This window comes from Schistocerca gregaria, chromosome 11 (genome assembly GCF_023897955.1).
Source record: "Schistocerca gregaria isolate iqSchGreg1 chromosome 11, iqSchGreg1.2, whole genome shotgun sequence".
NCBI classification, from domain to species: Eukaryota; Metazoa; Arthropoda; class Insecta; order Orthoptera; family Acrididae; genus Schistocerca; species Schistocerca gregaria.
The window spans coordinates 137,290,623-137,316,711 of record NC_064930.1 but is presented as its reverse complement, the minus strand read 5'-3'; the positions used below and the strand labels follow the sequence as shown (position 1 = coordinate 137,316,711).

At 43.5% G+C, this 26,089-nt stretch overlaps 1 protein-coding gene across 9 annotated transcripts in view; it reads left to right on the top strand.

Annotated features, from left to right (window-relative positions):
* The window catches only part of LOC126294996 (neprilysin-2-like), a 485,741-nt gene that overhangs the window by 190,474 nt on the left and 269,178 nt on the right, over nucleotides 1-26,089 (top strand). Inside the window, exon 1 of one of the 9 annotated variants that reach the window (XM_049987248.1) lies at nucleotides 1,282-1,705. The exons of 6 other annotated variants lie outside the window; for them this stretch is intronic. In XM_049987248.1, coding sequence (XP_049843205.1) covers nucleotides 1,674-1,705 — 32 coding nt within the window. In that variant the 5' untranslated portion in view covers nucleotides 1,282-1,673. Of the gene's footprint in view, nucleotides 1-1,281; nucleotides 1,706-26,089 lie in introns of those variants that run through there. 2 more of the 9 variants (XM_049987247.1, XM_049987252.1) reach the window with 2 other exon arrangements.

Sequence of the window (26,089 nt, the reverse complement as noted above, 5' to 3'; positions counted from 1 at the left end):
ATTCAGCCCCTTAGGCACTGAATCATCTGGCCCTGTTCAAATGGCTCTGAGCACTATGGGACTTAATATCTGAGGTCATCAGTCCCCTAGAACTTAGAACTACTTAAACCTAACTAAGCTAAGACATTACACACAACCATCCCCGAGGCAGGATTCGAACCTGCGACCGTAACGGTCGCGCGGTTCCAGACTTGGCCCTGTTCAAAAGTCATAACCTTGATTGGGAACCGTAGTGGTCGCGCGGTTCCAGACTGAAGCGCCTACAACCGCTCGGCCACACCGGCCGGCAGTGGTGGTGGTTAATATTACTGTATCGATGGTATGCCGATGATGGTGATGTGGTAGTAATAGTGACTAAGATGGTGGTTGTTGGTAGTAGTGGTGATGACTATGATGAGTGTGGCAATATTGTTGCTGATGATACACAGCTGGTGCTGATGATGGCGATGGTAGTTGTGAGAAAAAAGAGGAGGAGGAGGGGATAAACTGTTCGAAAGACTAAGTAAACGCTGATTCTCTTTCGAAAGATACCGAGCGAGGTGGAGCAGTGGTTAGCACACTGGACTCGCATTCAGGAGGACGATGGTTCAATCCCGCGTCCGGCCATCCTGATTTGGGTTTTCTGTGATTGCCCTAAATTGCTCCAGGCAAATGGCGGCGTGGTTCCTTTGAAAAGCCACGGCCGATTTCCTACCCCGTCCTTCCCTAATCCGATGAGATCGATGACCTCGCTGTCTCTTCCCGCAAACAATCCAATCGAATCTTGGGAAAGACTGAAATTTTGAAAAGAACACGGTAAGAGCATTCATTGCCTGTGAAGCTTCTGGTTTCGGGTCAGTTTTAGGGGCAGCTGACAATTTGAATACGTCACGAACGTCAGTAGCGGGGTATATTCTGTCCGAGGGTGAATCCTTCGTTGTATCAGATAATAAAAGTTTCTCATCTAATCTGTGATTTTTTCCTTACAGGCCCGTCAGCGCATTCCTATTTGGGTTATGTAAAACCGTCCTTGAAGAGGCGTTGAACTTGGCTAATGCACGCGCTCGCCTATGTTGACGAAGCTTAAAAGGGCCCGCGGCTGCGTTTTCCAACTCACGGAGTCGGCCTAATCAAGGCGCTAGCAAACGCGGCATTCTGATGCGGCCTCTTGTGTTTAGAATGCAACCGGGCCGTCAACTGTTTCCGGCCAAGACGCCGCTGGGCGACTGTCTTCCCCCCCCCCCCTCCCCGCCCCCCTCGCGCACTTCCACTACCCCTCCTTTCCGCCGCCGCGCCAACTCCCCCATTTGACGGCGCGCGACCCGACGCGACGCTATTGGCTGTCGCCTGACGTTACAAGTACTGCAGGCCGGCGCCTTTCCATCGCAGTGCTCGACAATCGCCGTCGGAAGCAACAGGCGGCGGGAGTTAATTATTATCTTTGCTGCCGTAGACACGTCTCTGACTCTCGTACCGAAGAGCTTTGACGGCGACTGTACGAATAACGCATTGTTGCTTCGCACGTTTTGCAATTGACGTTCCAGGTTTTTAAACCGAGAAACACTTTCCGGGACGCGGCGAAAATAAATTCTACGCTGATAAACTGTGATAAAACGCGGAAAGGGGCACTTATTTCTTAACTGTAATTGTTCGGAGCTCAGAGGAGCTTCGATCTCTTTAATTCTCCAACGGCGATGACCAACAGCATGAAGCAGACGGTTATAAAGTGAGTACTCTTCCGTTCCTTGTGCTTTCTCTTCTGTGCACTGTCAGCTGTTTCTTTGTTCTTTTTTATATTTTATTACGCCTTGCAGCACAGTAAAAATGCTACGAATCGCCTGTTAGATTTCTATTTTTCTTACCAGCAAGGCTGTAGAACTCACTGTGTCTTACGTTAAATATACAGCTCGGTGTTGTGAACTGTATATGAGAACGTGGGATCTGAGGAGAAAATTACAAGTAAGTGCCCTGTTATAAGTAACAACAGACACTTATATTGACCGCATGTCTTCGACTGATACAGTAGATCTGCAAAATTTACTTTTGTTCGCACGCATTCGTAGTAAAATTCAAATTCAGTCAAGAAATGAGAGGTGATAGTACTTTCTTGTAAACCGTACAACCATCTCTCAAGAGTAGCAGATTTCCTAGGTCGTTACAGGTTAAAGTTATTTATTTAAAAACTTTATAACAGTCGTCTGTTAATGGATGTGAAGAACCTATATAGACTGATACGTGTTCGAATCAAATAGGTTCAATCAAGAGATGAAAGGCATTTTTAATGCAAGTCATACAGCCATCGCTAAAGAGTTATACGAATTTTTATGATATGATAAGGTGATATTACATGTATTTGAAAACTTTATAAGCATCTATAGTTATATGTGTACAAAATTTACGTTCGTTCGTTGTGATGTTGGTTTAATAGAGAAATGGATTTTTTTCCTTGTGTAGACGGTACAGGTATCTATGTTCTACAGATTGTCTATGACTTTTTATGGTAACGAAGCATTTAATAAAAACTATTTATTATTTTTAAAACTGATAGATTGTCAGACGAGGGGGGATTGAAATATCAGTGAGAAGCTATTAAAAATGAAGTTTGTATCTAAATTTTACTATAACAATTAAAACACTTTTTCAGTGTTCTGCAGCTAACAAAACGTTGTAGAAGTTCATCATTTATGTAACCACCGATCGAGATTTAAATTAACATGAATTCAATTCTGTTTACTGAAATTAAATCAATGACTCGGTGAGAATGAACTCAGCCAAAATGCAATGAAATATCAGTTAAGCCCTCCTCAGAAGTGCTGAAATCAATGTAATAAAATTTCTGTGCCATACTAACTCTTCCTGCTTTCGTGAGACTCCGTTTTCCCAGTGTTGCTATTCTGTTCACACATGATTCGTGGTAGAACATCTGATAGTGAAATGTTAGGTGGGAACGTCAGTGACAAAGCTTTAGTCATTCTTGGAGACATATTTAAATAGTTTAGTTGTTAATTGTTAAGTAGTATATCAAGGATTCGACTACCGGCTACGAACAAATTTTCATTAGTGGCCACATATTCGATTCAGTTAATATGTGTTTCCCATTAACACTGATTACGTTGTGCGCTTGCGTGAAACGAAACATGCGATCTCTACGACTGTAATACCAGGTTTCTGCACTGAAGGCCGTATGTTTCATCTGTAGAATTATAAAGCTGTTGCTTATAGACGTTATTATGTGGTATTGAGGCTAATGTCCGAAGCGTTTATCGTGACACACTGCTCTCTTGAGAGCAAATTGATGTGGTTCAGCGTTGACGGCATATATAGGAACGCTGGGTCTCGAATTATACGTAATTTCAAGTTTGTTTTGTCAATAACTGATTTCGCCATGTAAAATACTGTTGCCCTCTTCCGTCGGAAGGTGTTATTGATTTAGTAACACAGACAGTGAGATTGTTCCTGAGATGAGTCCCTGCCGCCTTGTGGTGTTGGTTTTTAGTTTGTTTCCGTAGTATTGCATAATTTTAGTACTAGGCCATTTTCAGCTACCAGTAACTGGCTGTATGGTCACCTAATTGACAATTCATGTATTCCTCCTATCAACCTATCCCTTCTTTTAGTCAAGTTGTGCCGTGTACATGGTGTCCCAGAAATATTGCGGCAAACTTCCAAACTTGGAGGGATTGTAGAAGATATCTTGAGAAACAAATCGAAGATAGGAACCCGTGCCAACCTTACATTTATATTTGACAAAAATTTCTTCAGAAACCCATTTCTTGCTGTTGACAACCTGAACTTTATATCGTCTCTACTTTGGTCACCGTCAGTTATTGTGCAATATTCGTTCACTGCTTTCAGACAACTGATTCATTCCCTTGCGCCATTTTATCTCTCACCATTACCAGTTATAGAGCGTGACTGAGGAGGAATGATCAGTATTCAGAGAATGACACGAACGATCATTGGGAACAAAAAACAAGTCTAGTAAATATTGAATCTAAAATGTGTACCTTCAGAGCTGTAAGCGCGTCTTACTCTTCCAAACTTTGAAATAAATCCTTTCGACAGCAAGCATTTTCCTTTCCATATATTAGGACGAGCTGGTATGGATTAAAACAACAACAAAAAAATCTGGTAAACATAAGCTCTAGAATAAGAGCTATTTCCTCTTGTTCAGTAGAAGAGATGTGTTTTACAGTAGCGAACATGAACAACTGCTCATAGCTTGTAAGATATGCACCACGTTTACTGTACCATATTTCGTTGTTTTAAAACAATATGGAAAGCAAAGATCTTGCAGCGGAAGAGATGTGTTTCAAGTATCGAAGACGAGGAAGTGCTCAATAGTCCGTAAGGTACGCACTTTAAAGACCATGTGTGCGAGATGTTTTTGCGTCGAATGATCGTCCCTGTCATATCCGTGACTTAATTTTTAATTTTATGCTCTTAAAATGCACAACCACTACCTACAGCGTGACAATTACTGAACTAAATGAAATAAAATCGTCATAATGTCTTGACGGTCTCCATTATGGCGTTCAAACTGCACCAGTTAGCCGCAAGGCATGATGGGAATTAGTATGGTTCGTCAGTAATCAAATTTGGCGCGTTTGGTGGACCGAGAATCCGCATTTCGTAATCTAGAAGTCCGTTCACCCTCAATGACAATACGTGACTGTTGTGTGCAGTGTCCAGTCGCGGAATAATCGGTGCGATATTCCTCGGTGACTACCGAAAGTACGTCAAGGTTTGGGAAGATGATTTCGTCCCCATTATCCAAAGTGACGAGATGTGGTTCGTGCAAGACGGATCTCGACCCCGTAGAAGCAGGAGAGTGTCTGATGTCCTGGAGGAGCACTTTGGGGACCGCATTCTGGGTCTGGGGTACCCAGAGGCCACTGGCATGGGCCTCTATTGCCCGCCATATTCCGCGGATCTGAACACATGCGACTCCTTTTTGTGGGACTGCATTAAAGACACGGTGTGCAACAATAACTCCAAAACCGTTGCTGAGATGAAAATAGCCATTCAGGAGGTCATCGACAGCATCGATGTTCTGACACTTCAGCGCTGATGCCATATAGTTCAATAATTGTCACCCTGTGGATTTCTGTAACTAGCAAAACATCTTGGAAGAGTATCGTTTACGTATCCAAAGATCGATGACTGACACATACACTACTGGCCATTAAAATTGCTACACCACGAAGATGACGTGCTACAGACGCGACATTTGACCGACAGGAAGAAGATGCTGTGATGTGCAAGTGATTAGTTTTTCAGCGCATTCGCACAAGGTTGGCGCCGGTGGCGACACATACAACGTACTGGCATGGGGAAAGTTTCCAACCGACTTCTCATACACAAACAGCAGTTGACCGGCGTTGCCTGGTGAAACGTTGTTGTGATGCCTCGTGTGAGGAGGAGAAATGGGTTCCATCACGTTTCCAACTTTGATAAAGGTCGGATTGTAACCTATCGCGATTGCTGTTTATCGTTTCGCGACATTGCTGCTGGCGTTGGTCGAGATCCAATGACTGTTAGCAGGAAATGGAATCGGTGAGTTCGGGAGGGTAATACGGAACGCCGTGCTGGATCCCAACGGGCTCGTATCACTAGCAGTGGAGATGACAGGCATCTTATCCGCACGGCTGTAACGGATCGTGTAGCCACGTCTCGATCCCTGAGTCAACAGATGGGGACGTTTGCATGACAACAATCATTTGCACGAACAGTTCGACGACGTTTGCAGCAGCGCTGACCATCAGCTCGGAGACCATGGCTGCGGTTGCCCTTGACGCTGCATCACAGACATGAGTGCTTGCGACGGTGTACTCGACGACGAACCTGGGTGCACGAATGGCAAAACGTTATTTTTTCGGATGAATCCAGGTTCCGTTTACAGCATCACGATGGTCGCATCCGTGTTTGGCGACATCGCGGTGGACGCACATTGGAAGCGTGTATTCGTCATCGCCATACTGGCGTATCACCCGGCGTGATGGTATGGGGTGTCATCGGTTACACGTTTCGGTCACCTCTTGTTCGCATTGACGGAACTTTGAACAGTGTACGTTTCATTTCAGATGTGTTACGACTCGTGGCTCTACCCTTCATTCGCTCCCTGTGAATCCCTACATTTCAGCAGGATAATGCGCGACTGCATGTTGCAGGTCCTGTAAGGGCCTTTCTGGATATAGAAAATGTTCGACTGCTGCCCTGGCCAACATATTATCCAGATCTCTCACCAATTGAAAACGTTTGGGCAATGGTGGGTGAGAAACTGGGTCGTCACAATACGCCAGTCACTACTCTTGATGAACTGCGGTATCGTGTTGAAGCTGCACGGGCAGCTGTACCAGTACATGCCATCCGAGCTCTGTTTGACTTAATGTCCAGACGTATCGAAGCCGTTATTACGGCCAGAGGTGGTGGTTCTGGGTACTGATTTCTTAGGTTCTATGCGGCCAAATTGCGTGAAAATGTAATCACATGTTAGTTCTAGTATAATGTATTTTTCCAATGAATACCCGTTTATCATCTGCATTTCTTGTTGGTGTAGCAATTTTAATGGCCAGTAGTGTATTTCCTGAGACTAAGCCAATCCCTCGATGAGTATGAAATTAGTCAAGATGCAGAGATAGAAATCATCAACAAAGTTGCCATTAGAAATACTGAACTCGAACGTAATGATATTTCTGTGGCAGACCAGGAGCGGAAGCGTATTTCGTGCTTTCGCGAAATTCTGTTCGCTCAGCTCGGCTAGGCTACGTATTCCCACATAATCCGTGCGAGGACATCCGGTACGCGGTTTGAATATCGCAACACACAGCTACACGTTTCCACATTCACGCTCACTTTTGCCCGTCCGTGCTGGCAGTGTAAATGTAGACATACGTGGACATGAGAACGAGGCAGTCGTGAAATAAAATCATTTCCATGTGGATGACGTTTACCAAGGCTTTTCAGTGCCAGTCCGTTACCTCTGCAGCTGGGCCAGCTGTGACGGAAACTTGGTGTCCACTCGACGGAAAGCAAGGTCGCCGAGAACATTGGAGGTCAACTGGAAGGCAACGCCGTAGAGTCGCGCACATTCTCTCTCTCTCTCTCTCCCTCTCTCTCTCTCACACACACACACACACACACACACACACACACACACACCTACCGCTCACTCCGCACGCCGAGGCAGAAAGCGTGACCACTTGCTGTCTGTCTGGTCTCGGTAGCGTATGCTAGGTGCTGCAGTTAACACACGAGTCTCATAACAGAGAAAATAAATTTTCTGTACGAGTCGGCGATCACTGTGAATATTTCACGAAATACAACAACCATGCATGAGCAGCGCCTATTATACGGAAGGGGTCCGACACCCGATCAGTTCCAATCATTCCACCAGGAACGAGGTACACGGCTCGTGTTATCTGTAGTTCAACCGTGCCTGGACGGTCAATACCGCGGTTCGATCGCGTCCACGTTGTTACTTTGTGCCGGGAAGCGCTCTCAACAAGGGAAGTGTCCAGGTGTCTCGTACTGAACCAAAGCGATTTTGTTATGATGGTTCAAAATGGTTCAAATGGCTCTATGGGACTTAACATCTGAGATCATCACTCCCCTAGAACTTAGAACTAATTAAACCTAACTAACCTAAGGACATCACACACGTCCATGCCCGAGGCAGGATTAGAACCTGCGACCGTAGCGGTCGCGCGGTTCCAGACTGTAGCGCGTAGAACCGCTCGATCACCGCGGCCGGCTTTTAGGGAGTAGAACACCAAATAATTCTGAATGGCACATAACAAGTTACTTGCCACAAGTGATGGACGAAACCAGGTAAAACAGCCAAAAGCGTCGCATGAAGCATTATGCAATGACACCTGCTTCGCAGCTCTTCAGAAATTTGATTCACTGACGGAGAAACCCACGAACGAAACGACTCATTGCCTGTTGTCACCTGAAACATCGTCCAACCAACTCTTTAGTTCTCTCATGTCAAACAAAAAACATCAGTGGCCATCTATTTGCACCACGTAAAGAAGCATATTTTAGACGTGCCAGGACCAGAGCGAACATTTTGAAAAACAAATAAAGACTTCGTCGCAAAAAATGGTTTTCTTTTATTGTTTTTGGTATCTCTTCGTCATCAATCGTTCGACTGGTTGGCAGGTGCCCACCGTCATCTCTGCGTAATTATAGACTCCTGCATTATGTATAGCTTGTTTTAGAAATACCGGTTGCCGTCAACCTCTGACTGTCTTTCCGTGTAATGTTCCACAATCAGTCACAAGGAGCTAGGTGTGTCGCGTTGTGTGACCAAACCGCGACAGTCCGTTTGAAATTACTTGATAGCTCACGTCTGTCACTTGGATCTACATCGTTAGTCACATTGCCTACCGCTCGATTCAAGGCGACACGCAAGTACGCCGGGTCAGTTGACAAGCGCTGAAATGCTGTTCATGTAACGGAGGCCGATGTCGAAAGCTCTATGTCCACAGCTGATTTTAAATGAGCAGTGACTGAACCGCGGAGAAAACGCGTTTTGGATCGCTAAATTTACACTCGTATGCCCACCCAACCACAGCTTCTTGACATGAAATGCATCCGTGCAAACGGCGACAAAAAAAAAAAAAAAAAAAAAAAAAAAAAAAGGTTCAAATTGCTCTGAGCACTATGGGACTTAACATCTAAGGTCATCAGTCTCCCTAGAACTTAAAACTATTTAAACGTAAGTAACTTAAGGACATCACACACATCCATGCCCGAGGAAGGATTCGAATCTGCGACCGTAGCAGTCGCGTGGCTCCAGGCTGATGAAGCACCTAGAACCGCTCGGCCACACCGGCCAGCAGCCTGCGACAGAAGTACACTATTGGCCATTAAAATTGTTACACCAAGAAGAAATGCAGACGATAAACGGGTATTTATTGGACAAATAGTAGAACTGACATGTGATTATATTTTCACGCAATTTGGATCTATACATCCTGAGAAATCACTACCCAGAACAACCACCTCTGGCCGTAATAACGGCTTCGATACGTCTGGGCATTGAGTCAAACACAGCTCGGATGGCGTGTACAGGTACAGCTGCCCATGCAGCTTCAACACGATACCACAGTTCATCGAGAGTAGTGATGGTGAGAGATCTGGATAATACGCTGGCCAGGGCAGCAGTCGAACATTTTCTGTATCCAGAAAGGCCCGTACAGGACCTGTAACATGCGGTCGTACATTATCCTACTGAAATGTAGGGTTTCGCAGGAATCGAATGAAGGGTAGAGCCACGGGTCGTAACACATCTCAAATGTAACGTCCACTGTTCAAAGTGCCGTCAATGCGAAGAAGAGGTGACCGAGACGTGTAACCAATGGCACCCCATACCATCACGCCGGGTGATACGCCAGAATGGCGATGACGAATACACGCTTCCAATTTGCGTTCACCGCGATGTCGCCGAACACGGATGCGACCATCGTGATGCTGTAAACAGAACCTGCATCAACCCGAAAAAATGGCATTTTGCCATTCGCGCACCCAGGTTCGTCGTCGAGTACACCATCGCAGGCGTTCCTGTCTGCGATGCAACGTCAAAGGTAACCGTAGCCATGGTCTCCGAGGTGACAGGCCATGCTGCTGCAAACGTCGTCGAACTGTTCGTGCAGATGGTTGTTGTCTTGCAAACGTCCCCATCAGTTGATTCAGCGATCGAGACGTGGCTGTACGATCCGTTAAAGCCGTCATCTCGACTGGTAGTGATACGAGCCCGTTGGGATCCAGCACGGCGTTCCGTATTACCCTCCCGAACGCACCGATTCCATTTCCTGCTAACAGTCATTGGATGTTGACCAACGCGAGCAGCAATGTCGCGATACGCTAAAATGCAATCGCTATGGGCTACAATCCGACCATTATCAAAGTCGGAAAAGTGATGGTACGCATTTCTCCTCCTTACACGAGGCATCACAACAACGTTTCACCAGGCAACGCCGGTCAACTGCTGTTTGTGTATGAGAAATCGGTTGGTAACTTTCCTAGTGTCAGCACGTTGTAGGTGTCGACAGCGGCGCCAACCTTGTGTGAATTCTCTGAAAAGCTAATCATTTGCATATCACAGCATCTTCTTCCTGTCGATTAATTTTCGCGTCTCTAGCACGTCATCTCGGTGGTGTGGCCATTTTAATGGCCAGCAGTGTATGAAGCCATTCCAAAAATGTACAAGGTTGAAGTAAAGCATGATTTTCATTTATTTTTTTGTTGTTGAATTTACTAAAACATATCGCAGACGAGTATATTTAGTGGTTTTCCAGAAAATCCAGACAAACAAAACTTATAATTGGAGTAAATTTCAGGTCTGCATTTTAATCCTATGTTTGCCAGACTATATTGCTTCAAACGTTGGTTTGTGTTGCAGAATGTATAAAGGGAAGAGTGCCACATCATTTCTAAGTAAAATACTTTTAATTTTAATTTAATATACATCTACAGCCTATTATGTACCTTATTTATTTTCATTATTTAAGTTAGCAACTAGTCTAAAGGAAACTATGTATATGTTTTTTTTTATTTACCCTTTTGAAAAATTTTGAACAAAAAAGTGTACTTGTAACAAAACTGTATTTAGATAAGATGTAAAATCATACAATCTACGACAGGCTATATAATAATAGGCTCCAGGTCTATACTTGAGAAATAAACAAATAAATAAATGTCGCCTCTCAGAATATTGACCATCCGTCCATGGACTCTCAGCGTACAAAATGGACAGAAAGGACAACACACTGGAGCACAGCCGAAATTACCTGCGCATCTGTCGATGGCCTACATCCGAGAGAATTTCCAACGTCCTCCTTCCCAAGAAATCCTCAGTCCAGTCACATAAACTTCGCTTAATACACCATACGATTGTTCTTTTCCGTGATAATGCGTGTGTGTGGTACTGAGGCAAATGCCTTTCAGAAATAAAGAAATACAACAATGAGCTGGCTTACTACTTCAGCCAATGGAAAATCCAGGAAGCAGTGTGGCTTCATCTACGTTTGCGTGAGTGTGTGTGTGTGTTGTCTATTTTTGACAAAGACCACATTGGCCGAAAGCTTGTTTTGTGACAGCCTTTTCGTTGCGCGTATCTGCATTCCAGCAACTCCGGCATATGAGCAGTAGCAAAGTATCCTTTAATAATACGGGGTGTTCAAAAAGTCTCTCCGCAGTGCCGTATGATTGTTCGCCTCGCTGGGTTCCTTCCCTTCAAGTGGACTCTCCCGACATTCCACTGTTTCGCTTATCTCAGCCAGCGTCAGTAGTGTTGGTGTGTGTCGTTACGTGTTCACGTGAACGTTCAAGTTTAGCTCCTTTCTTCGTTAGTTTCGTTTTTGTCGCTGTTAAAATGCTAACCTTTGAAAAAGGTGTGTTTTTAGTCGAACAAGTGTTCAAAGCTGGCCGTAAATACGCAGTTTCAGTTCGTCTAACATTTAATTCAGCGTTCCCGGAGGCAACACTCCCACATCGCGATACTGTGCGAAATTTGATTAAGAAATTTGGAAGTACGGGCTCCGCGACAGATGCTCCGAGAAATGGTCGTCCTAGCGTTTTGTCTGAGGATAAACTATTCGATATTTTCGATAAAATATCCACGAGTCCGAACAAGTCAGTAAGAAAACTCGCCCAGGAAATCGATGTTAGTGTCAGAACGGCCCACACAGCTGCAAGGAAAAAATTAGAACTTTTCCCATACAAAGTGACAGTCGTGCAAGAACTGAAAAGTGCTGATCATGGCAAGAGACTGCATTATTGTCAATGGTCAAAAATTTCGTTCAACAAAATGGAAGGGATATTCTTAATGAAACGTTTTTTACTGATGAAGGGTGGTTTCATTTATCCGGGTACATGAACTCGCAAAATTCTCGTGTGTGGAGTACAGCAAATCCATTGTGCATCCATGAGGAACCATTTTATTCTGTGAAAATAGGAGTTTGGATGGGAATTTCTAGATGTCGGATTGTGGGTCCCGTATTTTTCAGCGAAACAATAAACGCACACCGATACTGCAGTGATATTCTGTACCCATTCGTAGAACAACTTGTGTTAAGTGAAATACTGAACGGTTATTTTCAACAAGATGGTGAAACCGCGCATACAGCTCGCGTTTCAATGTTAGTGCTTGCTGATGTTTTTGGTGATCGCATAATTTTACAGGGGCTTTCGCCTCCACTATCGCCTGACCTAACACAACCTGACTTTTTCTGCTGTGTTGCAGCGAAAGCAACTGTCTATAAAAATCGTCCAAAATCCATCGATGAATTGAAAACTGTAATATCGACTTTCATTGCTTCTATTACAGAAGAAATGTTACAGTTTGTGTTTAGAAACATGATTAGGCGAATTCAGTTGTGTATTCAACAACAGGGGGGACACTTTCAACATTTAATGCGAAAATTTGTAAGTAAAAATGAATATTCAGTAAATTAATAACTTGTATTTTCCTGAGTTTCATTTCGGTATATTCAATGCGGCATACGACACGCGCGGCTAACAATTATACGACACTGCAGAGACTTTTTGAATACCTGTCATTGTTGGTACTTCTAAGATTCCACGTAAAAAGAAAAATATCTAAAGTTGACTCTCATGGACCGTTCGTGCTTACTTCTCTCCACCAAGTGAACAGTTAGTTGAAATTGGAGCTAATATACCTTGGCTAACCGATGACTTCCCTGCTGGCATGTTTGTTCTATTGCCCTTATACAAGGGGTAGAGTCTGAAAATCGTTCCTGAAGCCTTGTTGCAGATGTCTGTGACGTGGTCTCGAAATGTCATCCTCTTATCTAACTTGCTGCCAAGGTATTTTACTGTGTCTGACCATGGCACAAGGGTGAATTACCTCGAGGAAAACGGTCTATTGACATACAGTCAACAAAGGTTTAGAAAACAACGTTCTTGTGAAACACAAGTAGCTCTTTATTCATATTAAGTGCTGAGTGCTATTGACAAGGGATTTCAGATCGATTCCGTATTTCTGGATTTTCGGAAGGCTTTTGACACTGTACCACACAAGCGGCTCGTAGTGGAATTGCGTGCTTATCAAACATCGTTTGAGTTATGTGACTGGATTTGCGATTTCCTGTCAGAGAGGTTGTAATTGATGGAAAGTCATCGAGTAAAACAGAAGTTATTTCTGGCGTTCCCCAAGGTGTAGTGTTATAGGCCTTTTGCTGTTCCTTATCTATATAAACGATTTGGGGAACAATCTGAACAGCCGTCTTCGGTTGTTTGCAAATGACGCTATCGTTTATCGACTAATAAAGTCATCCAAAACAAACTGCAAAACGATTTACAAGAAATATCGGAATGGTGCGAAAAGTGGCAATTGACCTTAAAATAACGAAAAGTGTGAGGTCATCCAGATGACTGCTAAAAGGAACGCGTTAAACTTCGTTTACACGATAAATCAGTGTAATCTAAAAGCCGTAAATTCAACTAAATACCAAGGTATTACAATTACGAACAACAAAAATTGGAAGGAACACGCAGAAAATGTTGTGGGGAAGATGTGATGTAACAAGATAAAAGTGGTGCTGTTATTCAATGGAAAAGTTGGAATTTGAGATTTCCCTTACTGTTTTATCAATCACAATTGGCGCAAGAATCATGGATTGACCATTGTCATAAAATAGTGCATCATGAAATGTGAATAGTCTTTAATTGCAGTTTCGCGTGGAGTGAAGCAGTCACAGCTAGCGTGCTATTGATTAAGAAATTGCATTACCGTCTTTCTAATTACTTCGTGATCGTAGATACGTCCATACCCGATGGTGAAGTTATTGTTATGACAAAACAATTTCCTAAGGGACCAGAAAGTTATTAAGGGCGCAAAACAACTGTATCATCACACAAAAGGGAAATTCAATATTAAAGCTGATGCAAGAAGACGATAAAACAGTTATCTTTTATCAATGTAACACGCACATTGGACTGCTGATCTTGGTGTCTGTAATGTTAGCAAGATGCATAATTAAAATGAAAATAATACTGAGGAGATGATAGGAATGAACACTGCTCAATGGTTCAGTCTTCCCAGAACAAATATTTATTATAACTAAAACATGTATCGTACCTTAAGCTTAGTACTACAATGACGGTAGATTTTTACGTCCGTTTCATGTCCATTGAGCGCTCTTTTATATAGCCATTGTGCTCTTGAGTCGCTCGTGCATCGACACGATAAGTTACAACAGTTCTTCTTACACTTCACTCAAACTTAGACGGAACACGTTTTTATTTATTTAGTAAAAAATTAGGTCAGAGCGCCACAAACCTGCGCCCGTCTTACTTAAGAAAAACAGTACAAGTGATTTAGCGCTCAAGGCTTCATTTGTTCAGCGAACAAAATAGTGAAGTATCGCATATCTATCCGTTTTCTTCTGTTTATATTGCCGCCCAAAGACGACGAATTACATTATTTAGGAAATTTCACCGTCGCTATGCGACGCCTTATGCAGTAATCATTCTTTATAAACAAGTATTTGCCTTCTGGCTCAAACTATTATCTATTTGCCGTTTTAATGAAGCCAAAAATAGCGAATATGACAAAGGCTAACCAAAGATTGCGTTTTCTTGGCAGGACACTTGGAAAACGTAACAGACCTACTAAGGAAACTGCCTACACTACGCTTGTCCGTCCTCTTTCAGAATACTGTTGCGCGGTGTGTCATCCTTACCAGATAGGACTGATGGAGTACATCGAAAAAGTTCAAAGAGAGGCAGCACGTTTTGTATTATCGCGAAATATGAAAGAGAGTGTCACAGAAATGATACAGGATTTGGGCTGGAAATCATTAAAAGAAAGGTGTATTTCGTTGCGACTGAATCTTCTCACGAAATTCCAATCACCAACTTTCTCCTCCGAATGCGATAATATTTTGTCGACACCGACTTACATAGGCAGGAACGATCACCACGATAAAATAAGGGAAATCAGAGCTCGTACGGAAAGATATAGGTGTTCGTTCTTTCCGCGCGGTATACGAGATTGGAATAATAGAGAATTGTGAAGGTAGTTCGGTGAACCCCCTGCCAGGCACTTAAATGTGATTTGCAGAGTATTCATATACCGGGGAAGTCAGTATAAATTTGAAACCCTAATAAACTACGGAATAATGTAGATAGAGAGGTAAAAATTGACACACATGCTTGGAATGACATGGGGTTTTATTAGAACCACCCCGTATTGCTAGACGTGTGGAAGATGTCTTGCGCGCGTCGTTTGTTGACGATCGTGTGCTCAGCCCCCACTTTCGTCATGCTCGGCCTCCCAGGTCCCCAGACCTCAGTCCGTGCGATTATTGGCTTTGGGGTTACCTGGAGTCGCAAGTGTATCGTGATCGACCGACATTTCTAGGGATGCTGAAAGACAACATCCGAAGCCAATGCCTCACTGTAACTCCGGACATACTTTACAGTGCTGTTCACAACATTATTCCTCGACTACAGCTATTGTTGAGGAATGATGGTGGAGATATTGAGCATTTCCTGTAAAGAATATCATCCTTGCTTTCTCTTACTTTGTTATGCTAATTATTGCTATTCTGATCAGATGAAGCGGCATCTGTCGGACATTTTTTGAACTTTTGTATTTTTTTGTTTTAAGAAAACCACATGTCATTTCAAGCATTTGTTTCAATTTGTACCTCTCTATCTACATTATTCCGTGATTTATTCAGTTTTCAAATTTATACTGACTGTTTGATCACCAGGTAGATGTAGATGTGGGGAAAGAGGGGGGGGGGGGGGGAGAAGTGTTTTGTGCATGGGTGGAAAGAGGGAGAAAGACAGAGAGAGGGAGAGAGATGAAGACGATACTCGTCTCACCCACGCATACGGCCAGAACAGGTTGTTGGAAAAAGGCCACCTGGGTAGCTGGGGACATGCGGAAGATTCCACCTGCGGGACGGGACGGGTGCCCTTAACGGGTCTGCGACCCAAATACAGCGGTTGTCACCCGTCTGTGGGCTCTCACACACACGCACACGGAAATGGGAGTCTGCGTACCGCGTGTAAGACGAGCTTTGGCTCACCAGTCACGTGAGCGCCGCAACTGACTCTGCTGTGCCCACCTCTCCGTCCGAGAGTGGCACTCTCACAATATTTTCAGTTGTTAGATACTGCCTACAGGAAAATTAAAGAGACCTTCGGAGAAAAGAGAACCACTTGCATGACAATCAAGAGCTCAGATGGAAACCCAGTTCTAAGCAACGAAGGGAAAGCAGAAGGGTAGAAGGAGTATATAGAGGGTCTATACAAGGGTGATGTGCTTGAGGACAATATTATGGAAATGGTACAGGATGTAGATGAAGACCAAATGGCAGATAGGATACTGGGTGAAGAGTTTGACAGAGCACTGAAAGACCTGAGTCGAAACAAAGCCCCGGGAGTAGACAACATTCCATTAGAACTACTGATAGCCTTGGCAGAGCCAGTCCTGACAACACTCTACAATGTGGTGAGCAAGATGTATGAGACAGGCGAAATTCCCTCAAACTTCAAGAAGAATATAATAATTCCAATCCCAAAGAAAGCAGGTGTCGACAGATGTTAAAATTACCGAACTATCAGTTTAATAAGTCACAGCTGCAAAATACTAACTCGAATTCTTTACATACGAATGGAAAAACTGGTAGAAGCCGACCTCGGGGAAGATCAGATTGGATTCCGTAGAAATGTTGGAACACGTGAGGCAGTACTGACCCTACGACGTATCTTTAAAAAAAGATTAAGGAAAGGCAAACCTACGTTTCTAGCTCTTGTAGATTTGGGGAAAGCTTTTGACAATGTTCACTTGAATACTCTCTTTCAATTTCTGAAGATGGCAGAGGGCAATTACAGGGAGCGAAAGGCTTTTTACAATTTGTACAGAAACCAGATGGCAGTTATAAGAGTCGTGGGACATGGGAGGGAAGCAGTGGAATAGAAGGGCGTGAGACACGGCTGTAGCCTCGCCCCGATGTTATTCAATCTGTATATTGAGCAAGCAGTGAAGGAAACAAAAGAAAAATTCGGAGTAGGTATTAAAGTCCATGGAAAAGAAATAAAAACTTTGAGGTTCGCCGATGACATCGTAATTCTGCCAGAGACAGCAAAAGACTTGGAAGAGCAGTTGAACGTAATGGATAGTGCCTAAAAGGAGGATATAACATGAACATCAACACAAGCAAAACGAGGATAATGGAATGTAGTCGAATAAAGTCGGGTGATGCTGAGGGAATTAGATTAGGAAGTGAGACACTTAAAGTAGTAAAGGAATTTTGGTATTTGGGGAGCAAAATAACTGATGATGGTCGAAGTAGAGAGGATATAAAATGTAGACTGGCAATGGCAAGGAAAGCGTTTCTGAAGAAGAGAAGTTTAACATCGTGTATAGATTTAAGTGTCAGGAAGTCATTTCTGAAAGTATTCGTATGCAGTGTAGCCATGTATGGAAGTGAAACATGGACGATAAATAGTTTGGACAAGAAGAGAATAGAAGCTTTCGAAATGTGGTGCTACAGAAGTATGCTGAAGATTAGATGGGTAGATCACATAACTAATGAGGAGTTATTGAATAGAATTGGGGAGAAGAGAAGTTTGTAATAGAACTTGACTAGAAGAAGGGACCGGTTGGTAGGACATGTTCTGAGGCATCAAGGGATCACCAATTTAGTATTGGAGGGCAGCGTGGAGGGTAAAAATCGTAGAGGGAGACCAAGAGATGAATACACTAAGCAGATTCAGAAGGATGTAGGCTGCAGTAGGTACTGGGAGACGAAAAAACTTGCAAAGGATAGAGTAGCATGGAGAGCTGCATCAAACCAGTCTCAGGACTGACGACCACAACAACAACAACTTCTACTCCTGTCTTGCGAATAAAATTAGTATTGAAAAAGTAATAACTCAAAACGTCGTGCCTAATGGTGCAGTTTTACCCAGTGGACATCCAAATCTTGTAAGCGATAAACTATTTTGCGGGGAGGGTTCGACAAAAAGATACAAAGAGGATTAAAATTCATTCCCTTAGCGGTTGAATTTCTAAAGCCCTGAAACAAGTTTTTTTTCTTTCTTTTGGGAACTCCTCTTCTCCCCAATTCTATCCAGTACCTCCTCATTAGTTATGTGATCTACACATCAAATCTTCTTCATTCTTCTGTAGCACCACATTTCGAAAGCTTCCATTCTCTTCTTGTCCAAACTATTTATCGTCCATGTTTCACTTCCATACACTCCATACAAATCCTTTCAGAAACGACTTACTAACACTTAAATCTATACACAATGTTAACAAATTTCTCTTCTTCAGAAAAGCTTGCCGTGCCATTGCCAGTCTACATTTTATATCCTCTCTACTGCGACCACCATCGGTTATTCTGCTCCCCAAATAGCAAAACTCATTTACTACTCTAAGTGTCTCATTTCCTAATGTAATTCCCGCAGCGTCACCCGATTTAATTCGACTACATTCGATTATCCTTGTTTTGCTTTTGTTGATGTTCATCTTATATCCTCCTTTCAAGACACCGCCGATTCCGTTCAGCTGCTCTTCCAAGTCCTTTGCTGTCCCTGACGCAATTACAATGTCATTGGCGAACCTCAAAGTTTTCATTTCTTCTCCATGAATTTTAATACCTACTCCGAATTTTTTTTTCGTTTCCTTTACTGCTTGCTCAATATATAGATTGAATAACATCGGGGAAAGGCTACAACGCTGTCTCACTCCCTTCCCAACCGCTGCTTCCCTTTCATGCCCCTCGACCCTTATAACTGCCATCTGGTTTCTGTACAAATTGTAAATAGCGTTAAATTTCCCAAAACGCTGAAACACTTATTTCTTTGTTTCTGGTCAAATAATCAGTTTTCATAGTTCCAGCTTTAGAACTGTGTTAACAGCGACATAAAAAAAAGTGGTTTTATCCGCCGCTTCAGACCTTTAGGTGTGGAATTTCGAGAAATTCCTTCTTGTCCTTCTTGAGCGACGCCTGCACTATAAGATGAACACCCCCCCCCCCTGTAATTTTCAAGATTATATCCTTAGCGGTTTGGGCAGGGCCGTGAAGAGTCAGTCAGTCACAGCAATATTATTATATTATATATATATATATATATATATATATATATATATATATATATATATTATATTATTATACGGGATGGCTACCATAAAAATCTTACTAGGCCGAGCCCTGCCTCGCTACCCAGTATTTTGCCGACTGCTCACTCGCCCTCAGCTGGCAGGCAGGAAGCGAAGATTCGGCCGATAGCCTTCGTGTCTTGACCCGCATCGTAAAACAGCTCGCTGGCCGCGTCATAAAACACGAGGCGCCCCCTAAACGTCTCACACACACACATATATATATACAGGTCTCCACTATCCTCCTCCAGTTCTATTCCAGTTTCCTGACCTCGTTCCGCCAGGACTGAGTATGCGACCTTGTGCAGTCTGCGAAGTTAACGGGATTTCCGGAACCTGGTTGGAATTTTTTCTTTTCTTTTTTTTTTCTTACCCTGGATCGGTGACATCGACCAGCCATCTTTGATTGTATTTGTGTGTTGGGAAGGGGGAAAGGGGGGGGGGGGCAGGTAAGAGTGGGTCGCATGCGTTTTAGGCGACATCGGCCTCGGGAAAGTGCAGTTACGGTGTGACGGACTTGGGGTGTTGCGTGCCCGTGTTACAAACAACACACGTGTTGTACGGTGGCACTTCCGTATATCTATTTTAAAAAAAGCCGATAAAAATGCTCCTAACGCCTTTTTAAGAGACAGTCTTCACTCCTTCCGATCTGATCATGTAAGCGTGGAATGTTTTCAGAGGGATAGTATCAACAGCAATTGAGAGATATATACCATATAAATTAATAAATGGTGGTACTGATCCCCCATGGTACACAAAACGGGTCAGATCGTTGTTGCAGAAGCAACGAAAATCACCATGCCAAATGTAAAAGAACGCAAAATCCCCAAGATTGGAAACGTTTTGCAGAAGTTCGAAATATGGCGCGTACTTGAATGCGAGATGCTTTTAATAATTTCCACAACGAAATTCTGTCTCGAAATCTGGCAGAAAACCCAAAGAGATTATGGTCATACATAAAGCACACCAGTGGCAGGACGCAATCAATACCTTCACTGCGCGATAACAACAGTAAAGTCACTGATGACAGTGCCACCAAAGCAGAGTTATTAAACATGGTTTTCCGAAACTCCTTCACCAAAGAACACGAAGTAAATATTCCTGAATTCCAATCAAGAACAACTACCAAGATGAGAAACATACAAGTAGATATCCTCGGAGTAACGAAGCAGCTTCAATCACTTAATAAAGGCAAGGCCTCCGGTCCAGATTGTATACCAGTCACGTTTCTCTTAGAGTATACTGATAAAATAGCTCCATATTTAGCAATTATATACAACCACTCGCTCACAGAAACATCCGTACCTGAGGACTGGAAAATTGCTGAAGTCACACCAATACCCAAAAAGGGAAGTAGGAGTAATCCGCTGAATTACAGGCCTATATCACTAACGTCGGTTTGCAGTAAGGGTTTGGAACATATACTGTATTCAAACATTATGAAGTACCTCGAAGAAAACTATTTATTAACATATAGTCAGCACGGTTTCAGAAAATATCGGTCTTCTAAAACACAACTAGCTTGTTTCAATGCAATGTTTTGGTTTCTGTTCCATTGCACTGAAACAAGCATTCAGTTCATAGTGCTGTAGAATCTGGGAAAAAAACCGCAAATTGGCATTCATAAAAATAAGAACAACACCAAATATGCAACCTGACCGTAATATGTAAGAAATTGTCCACACAGTCTGCCACTGATGATGCCTTGCAGAAAATAAAAGCGAAACGGGTATGGCACTAAAATTGTGTTTTATTCAGTTGCTGTCAGACGGTCCATAAGTAAAAATTATCAGTATACCGTAATTGTAAGGTATGTGTGTAGAACCGTAAACGGATCCTAGCCAAGGCTCGACATATGTTACGTACCAAGAATAATGCAGATGTAACCCTTGTGCGCAATTTCTGGTTAAGCCAGCTCACAAGGACATTTATAAATTTAAAAAATTACAGGATCTCCAGCAGCCTGAGCCTTTCCTAACAATTAAGAAAAGACCGAACTGGAAATTATTAGTTCAATTAAATTAAGAATTTAATTATAAGAATGCAATTTTTTTTTAAGACACTAACAAGATGAACACCAATGTATGTCGTATATAAAAAAAAAATCAGCGATTAGAGAATTAATTTGGAACTGGCGTCAATGAGAAAGCTAAAGGACGCAGAGTTTATCATTTACGTAGCATATTTGTTTCATTACTGAATGTGATGCACATCCTATGAATACACATGACTGGTGCCTGAATGAAAAATGTAACTAAATAATTGGCCAAAAAATGGTACGTAGCGCAATTAAAAAAGGAAAACCACACAAGAGGGAAGTGGAACACAATAATTCAATAATTCCATCTACATACCCACGACAGAAATCGTCCAGAGATACACCTATCACCATTATGCTCGTGCACTAGCCTGGAAACAGGTTTATCCGATTCGCAAGGTTTGTGTAGAAGGTACACGACACGAACTCGGCGCGCCGCTTACGATAGACCCAACTTCAGCAAAATGGTTCAAATGGCTCTGAGCACTATGGGACTTAACATCTGAGGTCATCAGTCCCCTAGAACTTAGGACTACGTAAACCTAACTAACCTACGGACGTCACACACATCCATACCCGAAGCAGGATTCGAACCTGCGATCGTAGCGGTCGGGCGGTACCAGACTCTAGCGCCTAGAACCGCTCGGCCACAACGGCCGGCGGACTTCAGCCCGTGGTAAGCTTGACCACGAGTTAACTGTTCAGAAGTTAGACATTAAACCAGGCACAAATGTAAGAAATTGTTATGGTGCAATAGCAGAATAATTTCGCTCTCACGAAATAAAATTAACTCGGCAAGGCAGAAACCCTCTCTAGGAGCTACGAACTGTTCTCACCAACCGCTAGCTGCAGAGTCTTTTCTCCACCGAGTTTCGCCTAACTACCGGTGCAACGGAAGCTACCAGAGGGGTAGGCTTCCGCCACCAACCTGACAGACAAACCTCTCTGCCCAGGTAGTTGGATCCTAGGTTGCTACCCTCCAAACGAGAAGTAAACATCACCTGCTCCTAGCAGACGACAACCAACTCAGCGTCCCCCACAAAAGAAACCCGAAACCACTCGTAAAAACATTGATTCAGTCACATTCACGCACACATATAGGGTAGGGTGAAGGCAGAAACATAATAAATACAGGACAAAAGATTTCCTATGGAACACAAAAAGAATCATACATAATATCATTTACACTACTGGCCATTAAAATTGCTACACCAAGAAGAAATGCAGATGATAAACGGGTCTTCATTGGACAAATATATTATACTAGGACTGACATGTGATTACATTTTCACGCAATTTGGATGCATAGATACTGAGAAATCAGTACCCAGAACAACCACCTCTGGCCGTAATAACGGCCTCGATACTCCTGGGAATTGAGTCAAATAGAGCTCGGATGGCGTGTACAGGTACAGATGCCCGTGCAGCTTCAACAGGATACCACAGTTCATCAAGAGTAGCCACTGGCGTATTGTGACGAGCCAGTTGCTCGGCCGCCGTTGACAAGACGTTTTCAATTGGTGACAGATCTGGAGAATGTGATTGCCAAGGCAGCACTGGAACATTTTCTGTACCCAGAAAGGCCCGTACAGGACCTGCAACATGTGGTCGGGCATTATCCTGCTGAAATGTATGGTTCCGCAGGGATCGAATGAAGGGTAGAGCCACTGGTCGTAACATATACGAAATGTAACGTCCACTGTTCAAAGTGCCGTCAATGCGAACAAGAGGTGACCGAGACGTGTAACCGATGGCACCCCATACCATCACGGCCGGTGATACGCCAGTATGGCGATCACGAATACGCGCTTCCAATGTGCGTCCACCGCGATGTCGCCAAACACGGATGCGACCAACGTGATGCAGTAAATAGAACCTGGATTCATCCGAAAAAATGACGTTTTGCCATTCGTGCACTCAGGTTCGTCGTCGAGTACACCATCGCAGGCGCCCCTGTCTGTGACGCAGCGTCAAGGGTAACCGCAGCCACGGTCTCCGAGCTGATAGTCCGTGCTGCTGAAAACGTCGTTGAACTGTTCGTGCAGATGGTTGTTGTCTTGCAAACGTCCCCACATGTTGACTCGGGGGTCGAGACGTGGCTGCAAGATCCGTTACAGCCATGCGGATGAGATGCCTGTCATATCGACTGCTAGTGATACCAGGCCGTAGGGATCCAGAACGGCGTTCCGTATTACCCTCCTGAACCCACCGATTCGATATTCTGTTGTCATTGGATCTCGACCAACGCGAGCAGCAATGTTGCGATACGCTAAAACGCAATCGCGTTAGGCTACAATCCGACCTTTATCAAAGTCGAAAACTTGATGGTACGCATTTCTCCTCCTTACACGAGGCATCACAACAACGGTTCACCAGGCAACGCCGGTCAACTGTTGTCTGCGTAGGAGAAATCGGTTGGAAACTTTCCTCGTGTCAGCACGTTGTAGGTGTCGCCACCGGCGCCAACCTTGTGTGAATGCTCTGAAAAGCTAATCATTGGCATATCGCAGCATCTGCTCCCTGTCGGTTAAATTTCGCGTCTGTAGCACGTCATCTTCATGGTGTAGCAATGGTCAGTAGTGTAAAAAGCCTGTCTTTGATTGCTCAGTCCTTCTGGGAGAGTTAATGAACTAAAACGCAATCAGGCGGTGGACAGAATACGATGCTCGGAATCCAATGAGACAAACGTCTGTGAAACAGCTCCACAGAGAAGTTTCAGTATTTACGGCCCCTGTCGCTGCCAGCCTGTTCTTTTCTGGCGACGGCTGTTAGCTCTTCAGTTTTCCCAAGTTTTTAGTTTTTTTTTATTGCCCATGTTCTCGTTCCTTGTCATTTCTTTTTACTGCCGGGTAGAAAAGCGGTAGGTATTTGCGAGGTCTCGAGAACGGAAATGACAAGGAGCTTCACGACGTATTGTCTCGCCCGCCTTAAGGCCGTGTCTCGTTTTAGGGAGCCTTTGCGCGTAATTCGTTTCTGCTGTTCGACCTTCGCACTTGCTCTTAACCTTGGGGGACTGTTGTTGCGCTGGGAAAACGTGTGACTGCAGTGCCACGAAGCCCGACTGTAGCTAACAGCGAGAGCACAGTGTTAACGAAGGTCACTTTCCAGTTTCAAGAAGTATCAGGATTGCAGCCAGATGATCTTTCCATCTCGCCATTGTATTTCGACCGCCGGCCGGAGTGGCCGAGCGGTTCTAGGCGCTACAGTCTGGAACCGCGCGACCGCTACCGTCACAGGTTCAAATCCTGCCTCAGGCATGGATGTGTGTGATGTCCTTAGTTACGTTTGAGTATTTCTAAACTCTAGGGGACTGATGACGATAGAAGTTAAGCCACATAGTGCTCAGAGCCATTTTTTTGTGTTTCTACCGAAAACTATATAACCATCTTCAGCCGAGTGTTTTCATTGTAAAACACTGACCGTACATGAAGGCGCCCGAACGGTTCTCATTGTCAGCAGGAATGGGAAAATCTGACGGGCTAAAACGCATGCACGTAGTTAATTCTGAATAACCGGTATTCTTGGGTATTTGTTTGGTCTCGGTTATAGCAGATGTCTTCTTTCTTTTAACTAATAACCGAGCTGTTTTTTGTTGTTGTGGTCTTCAATCCAGAGACTGGTTTGACGCAGCTCTCCATGCTACTCTACCTTGTGCAAGCTTCTTCATCTCCCAGTACCTACTGCAACCTACATCCTTCTGAATCTGCATAGTGTATTCATCTCTTGGTCTCCCTCTAAGATTTTTACCCTCCACACTGCCATCCAATACTAAATTTGTGAACCCTTGATGCCTCAGAACATGTCCTACCAACCGATCCCTTCTTCTAGTCAAGTTGTGCCACAAACTCCTCACCAATCCTATTCAGTACCTTGATGCCTCAGAAAGCATCCGATCAACCGATCCCATCTTTTGGTCATGTTATGCGATAAATTTCTTGCCCAGTTCTATTCAGTACCTCCTCATTGCTTGCGTCATCTACCCATCTAACCTTCGGCATTCTTCTTTAGCACCACAATTCAAAAATTTCTAATTTCTTCTTTACACTCTTTCTCGTCCGTATTTCACTTCCATACATGGCTACACTACATACAAATACTTTCAGATTCGACTTCCTGACATTTAAATCAATACACTATGTTAACAAATTTCTCTTCTTCAGAAACGCTTTCCCTGCCATTGCCAGTCTACATTTTATATCCTTCTCCACCATCATCAGTTATTTTGCTCCCCAAATAGGAAAACTCTTCCACTACTTTAACTGTCCCATTTCCTAATCTAATTCCATCAGAAACACCTCATTTAATTCGACTACTTTCCAATATCATCGTTTTGCTTTTGTTGGTGCCCATCTTATATCCTCCTTTCAAGACACTGTCGATTCTGTTCAGCTGCTCTTGCAAGTCCTTTGCTGTCTCTGACACAATTACAATGTCGTTGGCAAACCTCAAAGGTTTTATTTCGTCTTCACCAATCTTGATTCCTACTCGAAATTTTTCCTTTGTTTGCTTTACTGCTTCTTCAGTAAATAGATTGAATAACATCGGCGATAGGCTACAACCCTGTCTCACGCCCTTCTATCCACTGCTTCCCTCCCATGTCCCTCGACTCTTATAACTGCCGTCTGGTTTCTGTACAAATTGTAAATAGCCTTTCGCTCCCTGTATTTTATCCCTCCCACCTTAAGAATTTGAAAGAGAGCACCCTAGTCAATATAGCCAAAAGTTTTCTCTAAGTCTATAGATGCAAGAAACGTGGGCTTGTCTTTCATTAATCTAAGATAAGTCGTAGGGTCAGTATTGCCTCTCGTGTCCCAACGTTTCTACAGAATCCAAACTGTTCTCCCCCAAGGTCGGGTTCTACCAGTTAATAACCGATTACAGAACCTAAATGTAATTCAGCCATAACAGCAGTGCTAAAATTT